At 44.6% G+C, this 17980-nt stretch overlaps 1 protein-coding gene across 4 annotated transcripts in view; it reads left to right on the top strand.

The window, feature by feature from the left end:
* LOC127658062 (cyclin-dependent kinase 14-like) overlaps window positions 1-17980 on the top strand; it is a 181786-nt gene that overhangs the window by 81493 nt on the left and 82313 nt on the right. For all 4 annotated transcript variants that reach the window (XR_007972349.1, XM_052147155.1, XM_052147157.1 and 1 more), the window contains one exon: window positions 2313-2375. Coding sequence is in view for 3 of the 4 variants with exons in the window: in XM_052147155.1 (XP_052003115.1) it covers window positions 2313-2375 (63 nt within the window). In the remaining variant the exon portion in view is untranslated. The remainder of the gene's footprint in view (window positions 1-2312; window positions 2376-17980) is intronic.

The raw sequence follows: 17980 nt of genomic DNA, 5'->3' as shown, positions 1-17980 counted from the left end.
CCGCTAAGAGTTGTACTCTTTTGTTTGACATTGGGGGTTCGCCATCGCATTCAATGCATCAGGAACCGTTGACACAATCCATGAGATTAAACGGCATTCAGGTTCAGGGTCAGTAGGCCCTGAACCTGAAAGCTGCGGTTTATTTCGCATCGGGAACGATTTTGGTGCACGTTCCCTGATTAGCTTAGTGGCCGTTTTTCATTTGATACTCTCTGGCTGATATAACTGATCATTTGATACTCCAGGACGCAGTATTTTCCCCTGGAATGCACATCTTAAATTGGACGAGCATGAAAGTCTGATTTATTCATGAGAACTAAGATAACACACGCGGGTGTCAAAGAAAACAATCAAACATGAAGATTGGACAACAGCTCTGATATTGATAGCGTTGGCGCATCGAGACTCAGCTGAGATGTTAATCTGAGACCGCCGCTGTGATCTCATCAGAGTCATTTCGGTGAAATAATGCAGTCAGGCCGGCAGATGTGCAGCGTGCGTTGCGCATCAAGCGGCTGCGGCCGCGTTTACTCTTGCGGCGCTCACAAACACAGGGTTGCACACCACGGAAACCAATTCATTTCCACGGTGAGCGGTTAATAATGATTGACACTGAGGGAGATGGACGGGCGCAGCTGCATTATTCATGACAGGAAACACATTTATTGGGGTGCAGATCGCAGCGGGGGTTTGCCCTCCAATGCCGCTGAAACAATGATGTTGAGAGGATGGAGGGTAATTCTTTCGTTAGCAGACACCGTTTACACACATCGCCACATGACCTGAAAGCCACGCTTGCATCCAGACGTCCCCGTCCTGAGAGCTTGTGGCCGACACACACGACATGTGACTTTAATGCGTGCCTCAAGTCTGTAGTGACCTGTTCATTATGACAGGATATCTATTTCTTTATGACAAGACATACGAGTACTATATTAACACAAATAAACACTATATCACGTTTATTGTCTGGGCAACAATAGTGAATTATCAGCGTTCCACATGCGTGTACATATGCATAATATACATGCTATATCTTACTCAAGGTAGCGCTGGTGTTTCAGTGATTGACTTGATTGACACCTGTCATTGCTGTTTGACGAAGAAGCAACGTGGAAGTAAACTATAGCAAGTTTAACGCATGAACAGTATAATTCGGCTATTTGGGCGGGACTGGTAATCTGGCTTACTCATTTAGATGAGGGGATAATATGAGGGGCTGGTAAAAGTGGGCATTCACAAGCCAAAGTCGCTGGTGGGCAAAAAAAGGTAATTTCATACCCTATATTCCCTATTTCATGTACATAAAAACGGAGCGTTAACGTTATTACATAATTGGCCCGTTTCCTGGCCGACCCACCAGTTTGACCCATCAGCCCCAAAGAGCATCTGCCGGTGGGTCAACAGGGAAACATGCCGGTGGGTCGAATAGGAAACGTGCCGAATGTGCCGCGATAAGCTATAATGAGCCGGCGCGTTATGCAGAACGGACCACAAAACGGTGCTGCGATATGCTGAAAAGGACCGCGAACGCCCCCTCCCCCCTCAACAACTTTGTGCCTGGTGGGTCGACCGGGAAACGTGCCGGTGGGTCGGCCGGGAAACGTGCCGGTGGGTCGGCCGGGAAACGTGCCGAATGTGCCGCGATAACGCGGCAGCTCATTTCAGCTTATGCAGAACGGACCACAAAACGGTGCCGCGATATGCTAAAAAGGACAGCAAATGCCCCCTCCCCCCACAACAACTTTGGGGCCGGTGGGTCAACCAGGAAACGTGCCGAATGTGCCGGTGGGTCAACCAGGAAACGTGCCGAATGCGCCGCAATAAGCTAAAATGAGCCGCCGCGTTATGCAGAACGGACCACAAAACGGTGCCGCGATATGCAGAAAAGGACCGCGAATGCCGCCCCCCCCCCCCAACAACTTTTGGCCATCGGGAGAACTGAGCGGGCCGGTGGGTCGGGGTAACGGGCCGATTATGTAATAACGTTTGGGAAACGCCCGTGCATTTAAGAGTTAACGGTCTGTTTTATGTACATGAAATAGGGAATATAGGGTATGAAATCACTTTTACCAGCCCCTCATTTTTTATTCTACATATAAATGGATGTATTTGGCGGGTGTTCATTTCAAACCCTGGTGTTAAAGGCACCTTTTTGGATTATCTCTGGCTCTGTTGTGAATCCTGGTGAGAATAATTATGCTAGGACAGGCCATTAAAGGCAATCCTATAATGCATTGCAGCAATGTCAGTAGATTTTGAAACACGTTTCTCTCTTTCTGTCTCATTTTATCCCTGTTTTCTCTGTCTAGCACACAGATTTGTGTCAGTACATGGACAAACATCCTGGAGGGCTCCATCCAGATAACGTCAGGGTAAGTCAACTCCTGCCACTCGGGCCTGATCTCATGAACATGATGTGACCGTGCCGACATCCAGTGAAATGTCCAGCAGGGGGCCAAAAGCAAGGGAAATGGTTTCAGTAATGAGACGAGGTTTTTAAGGTGAATATTAGATGGAGGTTTTAAACTCCTGAGACCCCCGTGTGACTGCTGTGTGCATTTTTGGTGGTAGAGCGGGTCGGCCGCTAATCCCAGGGTTGGCGGTTTGATTCCCGGCCCACATGACTCCACGTGCCGAAGTGCCCTTGGGCAAGACGTGTTGTTCCTAATGGCTGCTAGCGCCTTGCATTGCAGCTCTGCCATCATTGGTGTGTGAATGTGTCACAGTGTAAAGCGTTTTGAATACCGCTAACGTTAAAAAGGCGCTATATAAGTGCAGACCATTTACCGTTTATGTTTGGAGTGAATGCACTTGGCTGTATAGGAAAGCTATAGGATGCTCCCTAATTAGTGAATGACTTCCCAGTGTGCTGTCGGTCTGTCTGTACTGTTCCCACCGTGTGAAATGTTCAGTTACTCAAAGTAGAGCAGAAGTCGCATGAGTTCAGAATGTGACCTATTTTACCGGCCTCTTCCTCCTCGTCTGACAACATGACAGGACACACCGAGCGCCGCAGTGCTGATCATTCCCGTGTGCAGTCACAGATTTCTCTGTGTTTGTCATCTCCACTAATCACACTGTCAAACTCAGCCAACACCAGCAAGGAGGAGTTGACCTTTACCAAATGACTTTTGAATGTTGGTCGAACGCTTTCAGCGAGTGTTTGCCATCCGTCTGTAGAGAGACTCTCGCTGCATGTTTAATCGAGCAGTGACAACACACGCTTGCAGAATAAAGAGTTTTCTTGGTGTAATGAAGGAAGTAATGACTGTCAATCACACCACAGAATTCACACTTACACCCGAGATTCACACCTAGATTTGAGCAAAAGTTGAGAGGGGGGGGGGTTGGTGGTTGAACCAAAAGTTGAGAGGGGGGGTTGGTGGTTGAACCAAAAGTTGAGCGAGGGGGGTTGGTGGTTGAACCAAAAGTTGAGAGGGGGGGTTGGTGGTTGAACCAAAAGTTGAGCGAGGGGGTTGGTGGTTGAACCAAAAGTTGAGAGGGGGGTTGGTGGTTGAACCAAAAGTTGAGCGAGGGGGGTTGGTGGTTGAACCAAAAGTTGAGAGGGGGGGGTTGGTGGTTGAACCAAAAGTTGAGAGGGGGGTTGGTGGTTGAACCAAAAGTTGAGCGAGGGGGTTGGTGGTTGAACCAAAAGTTGAGAGGGGGGGTTGGTGGTTGAACCAAAAGTTGAGCGAGGGGGGTTGGTGGTTGAACCAAAAGTTGAGAGGGGGGTTGGTGGTTGAACCAAAAGTTGAGAGGGGGGGTTGGTGGTTGAACCAAAAGTTGAGAGGGGGTTGCTGGTTGAAACAAAAGTTGAGAGAGGGGGGTTGGTGGTTGAACCAAAAGTTGAGCGAGGGGGTTGGTGGTTGAACCAAAAGTTGAGAGGGGGGTTGGTGGTTGAACCAAAAGTTGAGAGGGGGTTGCTGGTTGAAACAAAAGTTGAGAGAGGGGGGTTGGTGGTTGAACCAAAAGTTGAGCGAGGGGGTTGGTGGTTGAACCAAAAGTTGAGAGAGGGGGGTTGGTGGTTGAACCAAAAGTTGAGCTGAGGGGGTTGGTGGTTGAACCAAAAGTTGAGAGAGGGGGGTTGGTGGTTGAACCAAAAGTTGAGCTGAGGGGGTTGGTGGTTGAACCAAAAGTTGAGAGACGGGGGTTGGTGGTTGAACCAAAAGTTGAGAGAGGGGGTTGGTGGTTGAACCAAAAGTTGAGAGAGGGGGTTGGTGGTTGAACCAAAAGTTGAGAGAGGGGGGGTTGGTGGTTGAACCAAAAGTTGAGCGAGGGGGTTGGTGGTTGAACCAAAAGTTGAGAGGGGGGTTGGTGGTTGAACCAAAAATTGAGAGAGGGGGTTGGTGGTTGAACCAAAAATTGAGAGGGGGGTTGGTGGCTGAACCAAAAGTTGAGAGGGGGGTTGCTGGTTGAACCAAAAGTTGAGAGAGGGGGGTTGGTGGTTGAACCAAAAGTTGAGAGAGGGGGGTTGGTGGTTGAACCAAAAGTTGAGAGGGGGGTTGGTGGTTGAACCAAAAGTTGAGAGAGGGGGTGGGTTGGTGGTTGAACCAAAAGTTGAGAGAGGGGGTGGGTTGGTGGTTGAACCAAAAATTGAGAGGGGGGTGGGTGGTTGAACCAAAAGTTGAGCGAGGGTGGGGTTGGTGGTTGAACCAAAGGTTGAGAGGGGGGAACGGGGGGTCGGTTGGGAGTTGAACCAAAAGTTGAGCGAGGGGGGAAGGGGGGGGTTGAGCCAAAAGTTGTGCGGGGTGAGTCAAAAGTTGTTGAGCGGGGGGGGCGTCGGGGGTTGAGCCAAAAGTTGTTGAGCGGGGGGGGAGTCGGGGGTTGAGCCAAAAGTTGTTGAGCGGGAGGGGGTGGTTGGGGGCCTTTTCTGCATATTGTTGCACCATTGATGGGTCCATTCTACAGCGGTGGCTCATTTTAGCTTATCCCGTTCCATTCTGCCCATTTCGCGGCCGTCCCACAGGCCTGCCCGATGGCCAGTCCGCCCCTGATCAGCCCCAAAGTGGCCGGTATGCCAGATTACCAGTCGAGCGCTGACTTTAATTAAGAATGCTATATGATCCATCAGATCTTAAAAATCAGCCTAGAACAGTAATATAGTAATAAAACATTCTGATTGCATACATTTAAAATACTTTAAATAAAACCTGTATTTTTCTAAAATAATATTGTCTCTGATTACATCTAAAGATTATTTTCCAAAATACATATTTCACGGAAGTGCTTATCGTGTAAATAATGTCCCTACTTATAACCCTACTGACATGTATCGTGTCATGATAGACTGTTATGTGCGTTCACTTACAACATGACGAAAATTTTCACCTCGCATTGCTCGCGCGATTTTGACTGGATTATAAATGTGTGTTTAAACTTGCGTTCGCGTGTGTAAAGCGAACTCGGGAGTATTCCCGCTTCTCTTCCGTAAAAGGACAGGAGGCGGGGCTTCTAAGATTTCGTTCATAGTAAAGTTCAACCAATAGCTGGAATAAATTAGTCGCGCATATTTTCAGAACTTACCAGGTCGTCCAACTTCCTCGCTCGCTTTCCTCCAAGCGACGTCTTTTTTTTAGTCCGGTCTCTGTAATAGCGCGAAGCCTGCACACGTGCTATGTCTCCACGGTAACGCGCTTAGCAAGCCACGTGATAATCAGGCGTTGTTTCATATAATCCAGTGTACAATTTTTTTTTCATCCATTTTTCCATATTTACTCTGCAAATACGTCAGTACGTCAGTGACATCCGGACAATCTCAATGCTGATGACAAATGCGGAAAAATCTTCGCTCGAGTCGAAAAATGTAAACTCGCACGAATACGCGAATGAAGCGATTTCGCGTGTTTGAGTCCTGCCATTCTCTTCATTCACGCCGCCCGTCTATTCGCATCTTTGCTTTGACTTTGGATGTAATAGCGCTGCGCGAAACGCTCACTTCGCATTGTATGTGAACGCACCATAAGACTCCTAATTTTCAAGCAACATTTAAATCATAAATAGTAAAAAATAAAAAAATAAAATTTTCCCTTTTCTCCCCAATTTGTAACGCCCAATTCCCAATACGCTCTAAGTCCTCGTGGTGGCGTAGCAACACATCTCAATCCGGGTGTCGGAGGACGAATCTCAGTTGCCTCCGCGTCTGAGACCGTCAATCCACGCATCTTATCACGTGACTTGTTGAGCGCGTGTGGAGGCTTCAAGCTATTTTCCGTGGTATCCACGCGCAACTCACCACACACCCCACTGAGAGCAAGAACCACATTATAGCGACCACGAGGAGGTTACCCCATGTGACTCTACCCTCCCTAGCAACCGGGCCAATTTGGTTGCTAAGGAGACCCGACTGGAGTCACTCAGCACACCCTGGATTCAAACTCACGACCCCAGGTGTGACAGTCAGTGTCAGTACTGTGACACGCTTTCGCATCTGCCGCTGAACGCTACCCAACATGAGGTTCGTTAGAGCGTTTTTTGTGCATGCTCTCTAAAGCTCAAGTGATGCATTGCATTTAATAAAAGAGCAACAGTGGCTTCCAATTTCATTTTAATTTCTATTTCACACCAGTTTCCCCAAGATGTGCCGATTTTGTTTACTTAAAGTTTCTATCCCATGTGTTTATTCACAAATAGTTTTTGCGATATCAGATTATGCGCATTAATCAAATCTGTCATTTTTATAGAAGCGTATTAGAAATATAAAACAAAATCGGCACATCGTTTTCTGGATATGTTTTTGAGGCATCGCTATATTAACATTAGACAACATTTAAATTAGAAGCCTGATTTGTGTGCTTTGCCATTCACTGCCAGTTGGCATTCTGTTTAATGTAGTCTGGCGTAATAGCTTTGGGAGACCACAAGGGGGTGATAGAACAGAACTATATTTAATACTGAAGGACTGTGCAGGTGTTAGTCCAATGTTGTAATCCTCATCTCGGTCCTCATTCATGTAGATAGGAGCTGCACTTTTATGCCACTCGTGCACAAAGTAAATATCTCCCCAGCCTGCCCAAGAGCGTTCCAAAGATTGTCCGCAAGTGGACTGACTCGCCTTGGGAAGGGACTTTGTTTGCACGTCATGGCGCTGCAGTTTTGAGCAGCCTCCGGGGTCGTTGTTGGGCGCCGCAGACAGATGCGAGATGTGGGAGAGTTACAGAAAGCAGTGATGGAGTGAATGAGGTCAGGTAACAGGAGAGGAACGGATGGTGCTTATGCAATTCATCACGTTTATGTCACTGTGGATTTACATAAATCAAGTATTTATCCTGTTTGGTCCCTCATTGAATTTCAAATGAGAGAATTCCTGATAAATGACAGTCTGGCAGAGAGAGAAAGAGAGAGAGAGAGAGAGAGAGAGGCAGAGAGAGAGAGAGAGAGAGAGAGAGAGAGAGAGCAGCTGAATGAGAGAGAGAGAGAGAGAGAGAGAGAGAGAGAGAGAGAGAGAGCAGCTGAATGAGAGAGAGAGAGAGAGAGAGAGAGAGAGAGAGAGAGAGCAGCTGAATGAGAGAGAGAGAGAGAGAGGCAGAGAGAGAGAGAGAGAGCAGCTGAATGAGAGAGAGAGAGAGAGAGAGAGAGAGAGGCAGAGAGAGAGAGAGGCAGAGAGAGAGAGAGAGAGAGAGGCAGAGAGAGAGAGAGAGAGCAGCTGAATCTGAGCCTGTCGTCTCTGAGATGTTTTCACACGGATACATTTTCAGAAGGTTGTAATTTTGTCACATCATCTCACAATGTCTTGTTATGGAGCGCTCGTTTATTCCCTGACAACCTGCGTTTCAAACGATTACACAACCTCTAAAAATATGCTCTACAACCGACCGGTCATCAGAAGATAGGCCATTGGTTTGAGCTCATTGTTTACTCACCCTCATGTCTTTCCAAACACATGTAACTTTCTTTCTTCTGTAGAACACAGAAGCAGATATTAGGCAAAATTACAGTTTCAGTCACCATTCACATTCATAGCAACTTTATTTCTTTTGTCATTCAATGAAAAAGCAACGTGACCGAGTCCCTAACATTCTGCAGAACATCTCCTTTTGGGTGATACGGGTTTTTTGGATGAACTGTCCCTTTAAACGAATCAGGTTATGACCAGTATCTAATTATGTTTGCATTTAGACTGGTAAAAGTGCTTCAGTGATAACTGGTTAAGAGGATTTGCTGTTTTTATTTCATTTGAGATTATTGCTATTCACTGATAATCCTCCCTCTACTGTATGGCATTCACATCCTTATTGACATTAAATAATGGCGTCAGTGTTCATTCTGCAAAAATATTTTATTATTGACTATTTTTGTCTTGTTTTCCAGTAAAAATAACTAATATATATATATATATATATATATATAAATAATAAATATTATAATATATAATTTAAATGCATATATATAAATAATAAATATTAAAATATATAACGTTATATGTAAACATATACATTATAAATATTATAAAATATAATTGATATATATATATATATATATATATATATATAACATATAAAAATAATAAATATTATAATATAGAATTTAAATGCATATATGTAAATAATAAATATTAAAATATACTGTATATATAAATAATAAATATTATAATATATAATTTAAATGCATATATATAAATAATAAATATTAAAATATATACGTTATATGTAAACATATACATAATAAATATTATAAAATATAATTTATATATATATATATAAACATATAATAAATATTATAATATACTGTATATATAATTAATAAATATTATAAAAATATAATTTATATATATATAAACATATAATAAATATTATAATATACTGTATATATATATAAATGCATAAATAATGTAACGATCCCGTGTTCTCTGTTTTTCCGCTTCTGTCACTTTCTGCACTCCATAGGTTCACTTCTGTCCCTTGTTTAGCTCCACTGTCTCTCTGTCGGCTTTCCCGCTCACTGTTCATTATTATCACCTGTCTTCGTTAATCTGTCATTGGTTTTGTTTGCTCATTGGTTCCTTTGTTCTCTGTCTGTGTATTTAAACCCTGTCTGTTTGTTCTGTGGTTGTCGTTCGTTAATGTTAGTATAATGTTTCCGTGTATCAGTTCCGATGTCTGCTTAAACGCCCTCTGTCCGTGTTCCCTGTCAGTCTGTCTACTCGTTCATGGTTACCCTGTTGTCCGTCCAAGGTTCCCCTGCTGTTCTCGCGCTCCTGCCTGTTTTCCCATCGTGGACTTTTCTTTGTTCTAGTGTTTGTTTATTTTGTCCTTTATCCCAATAAAGCCCGCGTTTGGACCCGCACTCTTGTCTGTCTTCCCTCATCATCACAAATAATACATATTAAAATATACTGTGTATATAATAAATATTATAATATATATTGTATAATATTATAAAATATACTGTATATATATATATATATATATATATATATATATATATATATATATATATATGTATATTTTTATATATTTATATTATAACAAAAAAAACTAAATATTCCTATTCCTAACAATAGACATGTACTCAAGCAAAATTACATAACATATTTTGTCGTGTTTTTAGAGAAATGCTTATATTAAAAAAATAAGAATTTTTTCAATAGTTTAAGAAAAAACCCACTTGATTCAAAGGAAAAACTGGTTTATTTATCTTATCCCATCGGCAACATTTGTAATTTTTTGAAAAGGCTTAATGTCTCGTATATACAGTATATCATTCCATTGCTCCAGGATATTTTTACCTGCTTTAAGGATGTTTCATTATTAATTATATGCTAATAACTACCAAAAATCAGCTTATTTTAAAAATACGACTACGCAAGAAAACTGCATTTACATGTTATTGAAATAATTGGATTATTCTCAGATTTTTCACACACGTTGCCTGTTAAGCAAAAGTGGTGTAAGACCATACATGTTAACGCACTCATTGACGCCAAATACGTTTTCGTAACACTGTTTTACGGTGGAGGAAAACCGCATTCTAGTGTGGATGTGGGGCGTAATCGCAGTCTTATAGGCGTGGATGTGTCTTTAGTGTCTTTACATCTTCTTGAGCACTCATTTTTAAACATTATGCTATCTCCTCAAGCATCAACGGATGAGATCCGAAACGGACGCTAAGTGGAAATTAGCTCCCATCCTCGCAAGGCAAACACGTCACACAATGGTTACTGTTTTAATTGCGTCCATTACTGCGACCTGATTCATGCTCGCTGGCTGTTCTCTCAGATCTCCACTCCCCAGTCAAGCTAATAAAAACCATTACGCTCTCTGCTGCTGGTTTGGATGAAATTAGCATTTCAAAGGGAACGCTCAGGGCGCTAGCGGCTAATATAATTACTGGTCAAGCAGCAGAGAGATGGGGAGCAGACGTCCCTGTCCAGACCCATTTCTGGGCCGCGGTCCAAACGCAAACCTCCATGTATCTGATGCACTAACTCTTAAAATAACAAGATCTTTTCCGAGTCGTTGTGGTGCGAGACACGTTTCGATTTGACTAGTTAAATGAGTTAATGTCAGTTTAGAAAGGAGTGAATTAAGAACAGCATGTTCCTTATGTAGTTGATGTGCTTTAACGCAGCTGTTTTGTTAGTGCATGTGCATTATACGGGCATGCAATTCTACAGATGCATCTAATCTGTTTTCATGATCTTATCTGTCATGTGTGAATGCTGTATGTTTGAGCATCCCCGACCAGCCCGACAACATTGGCTCAAACAATGGCGCGACTATCTGTTTTTAGGCCAATTGCAGATGGTACACAGGAAACAAGGGTGGCGCTAAGGAGGGGCATCCAGGTGCTTCAGCCTCCCCAAGAAAGTCCATTGCACTCCCGTAGCATCCCCAACAAGTTCATTCATTAATATGAGAAACAATTAGTGTCTGGGTATCTCAGCGAGTATTGACGCTGACTATCACCGCTGGAGTCGTGAGTTTGAATCCAGGGCGTGCTGAGTGACTCCAGCCAGGTCTCCTTAGCAACCAAATTGGCCCGGTTGCTAAGGAGGGTAGAGTCACATGGGGTAACCTCCTCGTGGTCACTCAACAAGTCACGTGATAAGATGCGCGGATTGACGGTCTCAGACGCAGAGGCAACTGAGATTCGTATTCGTATTCCATAGCGCACGTGCTACGTCTCCATGGTAACGCGCTCAACAAGTCACGTTATAAGATGCACGGATCGATGGTCTCATTCGCGGAGAATAGCGTGAAGCCTCCACACGCGCTACGTCTCCATGGTAACGCGCTCAACAAGTCACGTTATATGATGCACGGATTGACGGTCTCAGACGTCCACGGCGACTTGGAGCGCATTGGGGATTGGGCGTTCCAGATTGGGGAGAAAATAAAATTAATTTGAGAAACAGTTTCCCTGACCGTTTTTCAGCAAACATGTCTCGTAACGGCAAGTTCACACATTGTGAGTGGGGCATGAGTGACGCGCTTTTGTTTCGCCCCATATTACCCCCCCAAAATGAATTTCGACTCGCCCCTCCTTGTCTTTAAAATGAGCAAAAATGTATAACTAACGCTATTAATTAACGTAAGTGCTTTTATAAAATTATAAGCTTCACGTTTCCTTCAAACCCTCCAAATATTGGCTGTTGATGCCGTCGATTGAGCTTAACTTGTATTGGAAAAACCTTTTGCACGATCATAACTTAATTTGCCGTACTGAAAAAGCAACAACGACAATGTTGCGAAATAATTGTGGCGTAATCCCATTTTACAATTGACCAGATTTATAAAAGGTGTCTCCCCAGTTCTGCTCGCGCGAGAATGAGCTTTGATGTGTTCATCTCCTGCCGGTTGAAATAGGTTGGTAATAGTGCCACCTAGAGGTCTCGAACTGCAAGTGCATAGTTAACGTGGCAACCACAGCGGTATTACGTCCATTCTGGACTGGTACCAGTCTAGCTCGGTCCCAACTGTTGAGTTTACAATGCAGCAGTACTTCAGTTGAGATGCTCTCCAAACAATTATTCCCTCCAGAATAACTGGACCATTGCTTTCTATTGCCCACAGCTTCACTCATGTAAGACCATCGAGAGCAGGTGTACTGCTGATGCTCCATTGATACGCCACATTAAAAATACAAACAGCACTCGATCTCTCTGCTCGCCCCAATAAAGGATCGCTCTGTTGCTTCATTTAACAGCCATTCTGCTCTCCAGCTCAAACTTAAAGACCCCTCTCTAGTGCAGCAGTCTGTTTTGGTTAGACACTTTTGTGATTCTCACTCTTTGTAAAGGTAAAAACGAAATTTCTCGTCTACGTTGGATTCTACCGCATTTAGCCCATGGATGCAACCATTCAATGACTGTTATAAAATGGATAGAGATGATGTTTGAATGAGACATATGTGCGTTTTTTGGTTTTAATTTAGAGCAAAGGACAGTATAGAATGGAAAAGACGTGTAATAGAGAAGAATGAGTTCTAGGCCGGACTCGAAACTGGCTCCACGTTAGCAAACATCTCGTTTATTTTATTAGTATGTGTATTTTATCCCCTTTTTTCCCCCAATTTGGAATGCCCAATTCCCACTGCTTACTAGGTCCGCATTGTGGCGCGGTTACTCAATCTGGGTGGAGGAGGACGAGTCTCAGTTGCCTCCGTCAATCCACGCATCTTATCACGTGACTCGTTGTGCATGACACTGCGTAGACTCGCAGCATGTGGAGGCTCATGCTACTCTCCACGATCCACACACAACTCACCACACGCCCCATTGAGAGAACCACTAATCACCACCACGAGGAGGTTACCCCATGTGACTCTATCCTCCCTAGCAACTGGGCCAATTTGGTTACCCCATGTGACTCTACCCTCCCTAGCAACTGGGCCAATTTGGTTACCCCATGTGACTCTAACCTCCCTAGCAACTGGGCCAATTTGGTTACCCCATGTGACTCTAACCTCCCTAGCAACTGGGCCAATTTGGTTACCCCATGTGACTCTACCCTCCCTAGCAACTGGGCCAATTTGGTTACCCCATGTGACTCTACCCTCCCTAGCAACTGGGCCAATTTGGTTACCCCATGTGACTCTACCCTCCCTAGCAACTGGGCCAATTTGGTTACCCCATGTGACTCTACCCTCCCTAGCAACCCAGCCAATTTGGTTACCCCATGTGACTCTACCCTCCCTAGCCACCGGGCCAATTTGGTTACCCCATGTGACTCTACCCTCCCTAGCAACTGGGCCAATTTGGTTACCCCATGTGACTCTAACCTCCCTAGCAACCGGGCCAATTTGGTTACCCCATGTGACTCTACCCTCCCTAGCAACCGGGCCAATTTGGTTACCCCATGTGACTCTACCCTCGCAACCGGGCCAATTTGGTTACCCCATGTGACTCTACCCTCCCTAGCAACCGGGCCAATTTGGTTACCCCATGTGACTCTACCCTCCCTAGCAACCGGGCCAATTTGGTTACCCCATGTGACTCTACCCTCCCTAGCAACTGGGCCAATTTGGTTACCCCATGTGACTCTAACCTCCCTAGCAACTGGGCCAATTTGGTTACCCCATGTGACTCTACCCTTCCTAGCAACCGGGCCAATTTGGTTACCCCATGTGACTCTACCCTACCTAGCAACAGGGCCAATTTGGTTACCCCATTTGAATCTACCCTCCCTCGCCACCGGGGCAATTTGGTTACCCCATGTGACTCTACCCTCCCTAGCAACCGGGCCAATTTGGTTACCCCATGTGACTCTACCCTCCCTAGCAACCGGGCCAATTTGGTTACCCCATGTTTATAATTTAACTAGTTGCCTCCGCTTCTGAGACCGTCAATCCGCACATCTTATCACGTGACTCGTTGTGCATGACACCGCGGAGACTCATGGCTTGTGGAGGCTCATGCTACTCTCCACAATCCACACACAACTCACCACACGCCCCATTGAGAGCGAGAACCACTAATCACCACCACGAGGAGGTTACCCCATGTGACTCAACCCTCCCTAGCAACCGGGCCAATCTGGTTGCTAAGGAGGCCTGGCTGTAGCAATTTGGTTGCTAAGGAGTTACACAAGCTATCCAGACCCTCAATTTTTTTTTTTTTTTAAACTTTATAATAATAGATGTTCCAACATTTCTTTAAGAATTTCAGCTTTTAATAAGACTTTTGTGCTTTTCAGACACTGTAAATCAGACACTCTGTATTTCAGTCTGGCTCTTTAATGAACGCTGATGTGCTGTCAGAACAGCAGCGACGTTCTGAGATGAATTGACGGGCAACATTTGCTTGATGTTGTCTGTGAAGTAAATCCACAGGAAGAGGATTGATGCGATGTCCGTTCCAGATCTTCCCTTAGACTTCTGATCACGTTTCAAATCAAAGAGAAGCCGTTCACAGAGGGAAGAAATCTGCAGGTGAGCTCAGAGTCACAGCTTTAGGCAAGAGTCACAAGTCCAGTCTCTTAGTAAAGTAACAGGACAGGTTTAGGTTCTGTTCAAATCAGTAGTGATAGTGATGCCTTGGCAAACACCTTTAAAAAGAGAGTTTGGGATCATAATCCCCATATCGGTTCATATGTTAATGCAGAATTATTGATGAGAGCTTAAGATGGATTATCAGTCAGATTTAGAGATATCGCCATCCGTATGGTAAATTGAGTGATCCGATCATTATCATTTTCTCAGGAATGAATTGTGTATTACAGTGTTGGATGCCCTTGAATAGCTTATAATATTAATACTCGTCATATGGGTGTAGCCTCGGCAATGTCTTCCCATTTAAATCATATCCGGCCTTTAATGTGTGCAGGCGGAATGATCTTAATATGAAGACGGAAATAATTATAATATACTGTATATATATATATAATAGCTGTTTATCTTCATTCAAACTTAGTTTTGTAGTCCGTTACCAGTGTTGTTGTTTTATGCATAATTGGTTTAGAATAAACAACATTATTGTGTGGAACTAATTGGGTGTGCTCCGGGACTGATTATGACTTGCAAAGGCCCCGGGCCAATTATCTCCAAGGGCCCCCCTCAAAAAGTTGTTTTCACTGTTGAACGGGGGGGATCGCCAAACTGGATTGTGCAACCGTAAAGCCCAGGGACCCCCCCTGGTAGTCAAGGGCCCCTGGTAGTCAAGGGCCCCTGGCCCCTGGACACTGGCCCCATTGGCTCGGTCGGTAATCCGTCCCTGGGTGTGTTCTCTCTTTAATATGTAAAAAACCACTTTGTTATTAATATTATTGAATTAAAATTTTAAATGCAACAGTAATATATTTTAACCGTGCACTTTTTAATCCCTCACGCTTTTATTTTGACATTCTGAACTCTCCAGGACGTCCTGTATGTGTCTGTTTGTAGGCAAGTAGTTTAATTTGCTGCTTATTCAAATTCTCCTCACATATTAAACATCAAGTATGTGTTGATGATTTCAAATCCAGGGTGTGGTGAGTGACTCCAGTCGGGTCTCCTTAGCAACCAAATTGGCCCGGTTGCTAGGGAGGGTAGAGTCACATGGGGTAACCTCCTCGTGGTCGCTATAATGTGGTTCTCGCTCTCGGTGGGGCGTGTGCTGAGTGACTCCAGTCGGGTCTCCTTAGCAACCAAATTGGCCCGGTTGCTAGGGAGGGTAGAGTCACATGGGGTAACCTCCTCGTGGTCACTATAATGTGGTTCTTGCTCTCGGTGGGGCGTGGCGAGATGCGCGTGGATGCCGCGGAGAATAGCGCGCAGCCTCCACACGCGCTACATCTCCGTGGTAACACGCTCAACAAGCGACGCGATAAGATGCGCGGATTGACGGTCTCAGACGCAACTGAGATTCGTCCTCCACCACCCGGATTGAGGCGAGTCACTACGCCACCACGAGGACTTGGAGCGCATGGGAAATATGGGATGAAAGTTCCTGTTTTCAGGGGCTAAAGTCAAAGACATCCCACATGCATATCAAATATGTAAAATAGTGTGAATAGAGTGCATGAGCGTGTCCTGTGTGAACAGCCCTTTACACTTTTCTTTTGCTGCTTTGCACCAAAATTTCCTTCTGGAAATGCAAATCTCTTCGTTAATTCCACTGCGGGGTGAAATCCGTCAGAACGGAGGGTTTATCGATATTCCAGGGAGAGCGTCAGACTCGTATTGACTTTACTATCGCTTCTGCAGATTACGCCCTCGGCTGTCCTGCCCTTCCCGGCTCAAACCCGACCTTCCTTTTGTCCTGCTTATCCGTTTCTGTCTCTTGCCATGTGCCTTTATCTTTTTCACGAGGATTATTGTATGTGTCTCTCTCACCTTGTCTGACTACATGCAGTTCTGCTCTTAATTGGACAGTCTGTGCGTGTGTTCAGAGATATTCTCACTCTCTGTCTCTCAGTCTCTCGCTCTCTCTCTCTCTCTCTCTCTGTCTCTCAGTCTTTCGCTCTCTCTCTGTCTCTCTCTCTGTCTCTCAGTCTCTCGCTCTCTCTCTGTCTCTCTCTCTGTCTCTCAGTCTCTCGCTCTCTCTCTCTCTCTCTCTCTGTCTCTCAGTCTCTCGCTCTCTCTCTGTCTCTCTCTCTGTCTCTCAGTCTCTCGCTCTCTCTCTGTCTCTCTCTCTGTCTCTCAGTCTCTCGCTCTCTCTCTGTCAAATTCAAATTCAAATTCAAATGAGCTTTATTGGCATGACAAATTATACATTGTATTGCCAAAGCATTTATATGAGCATGAAAATTAACAGTAGAACAAATTCTGTATTGAACAAGTGTGTAAATAAAAATAATAATAATAATAATATATATATATAATAATAATTAACAGTGTGTATACTTTCAGTGGTGTGTGAGTGAGTGAGCGTGTGTGTGTGTGTGTGTGTGTATTTGTGTGTGTGTGAGCGTGTGTGTAGTGTGGGTGTATTTGTGTGTGTGTGTGTGTGTGTGTGTGTAAATGGGCGCATCACTGTTTGGTCGACTCTTCCCTCTTTTTGTGGCAGGAGTTGATGTATTTTGCTGCTAGTGAAATGCAGTCTCTTTGTTCACCAAGTAAATATTGAGCTTGTGCATCATTCTTATTGAAGTTGGGACAAATCATTTCAAATTTGGGAAAGAAGTGTTTTCGAATGTCGTTATAATTAGGGCAGGTGGTTAAGAAGTGCAGCTCTGTTTCTATTTGTCCTTGGTTACAGTACGGGCATAACCTGCCCTCTCTGGGCATCCAGCTCTGTCTGTATCTGCCCTTCTCTATCATCAGGCTGTGGTCGCTCAGTCTGTACCTCGTCATGTGTTTCCTCAGTTTGTGGTCTCTGACTGTACTCAGGTATTCTGCTGTCGTGTAATCTCTGTTTAGGGTCAAATAACATTGTAGTTTACTTTGTTTTTGTGTTGTTTCATTCCAATAAGTTCGGTACTTTTCTTTTTGTGCTTTTATCATTTGGTTGGGCCAGATTGTGTGGATGAGGGTGTCCGTGTCCTGAGGATGATTATTGTTAGTCGTGTTAGTCTGTGTGTGGAGCCTCAGGACCAGCTGGATGATGGGACTCTTCTCAGCGTTCACTTCATGGTTTTTAAGGGCTTTATAATGATAAGAGTTGGGGTCACTCAGTTTTAGATGTTTCCAAAATTTGATGGCTCTCTCTCTGTCTCTCTCTCTGTCTCTCAGTCTCTCGCTCTCTCTCTCTCTCTCTCTCTGTCTCTCAGTCTCTCGCTCTCTCTCTCAATCTCTCTCTGTCTCTCAGTCTCTCGCTCTCTCTCTCAATCTCTCTCTCGCTCTCTCGCTCTCTCTCTCTGTCTCTCTCTCAATCTCTCTCGCTCGCGCTCTCTCTCAATCTCTCTCTCGCTCTCTCTCTCTGTCTCTCAGTCTCTCGCTCTCTCTCTCAATCTCTCGCTCTCTCTCAGTCTCTCGCTCTCTCTCTCAATCTCTCTCTCGCTTCTCTCTCTCTCAATCTCTCTCTCGCTCTCTCTCTCTGTCTCTCTCTCAATCTCTCTCTCGCTCTCTCTCTCTGTCTCTCTCTCAATCTCTCTCGCTCTCTCTCTCTCTCAATCTCTCTCTC

The sequence above is a fragment of the Xyrauchen texanus genome, chromosome 17 (genome assembly GCF_025860055.1).
Source record: "Xyrauchen texanus isolate HMW12.3.18 chromosome 17, RBS_HiC_50CHRs, whole genome shotgun sequence".
Lineage (NCBI taxonomy): Eukaryota > Metazoa > Chordata > Actinopteri > Cypriniformes > Catostomidae > Xyrauchen > Xyrauchen texanus.
The sequence above is the reverse complement of the archived record's forward strand: the minus strand, read 5'-3'. Positions and strand labels throughout refer to the sequence as shown.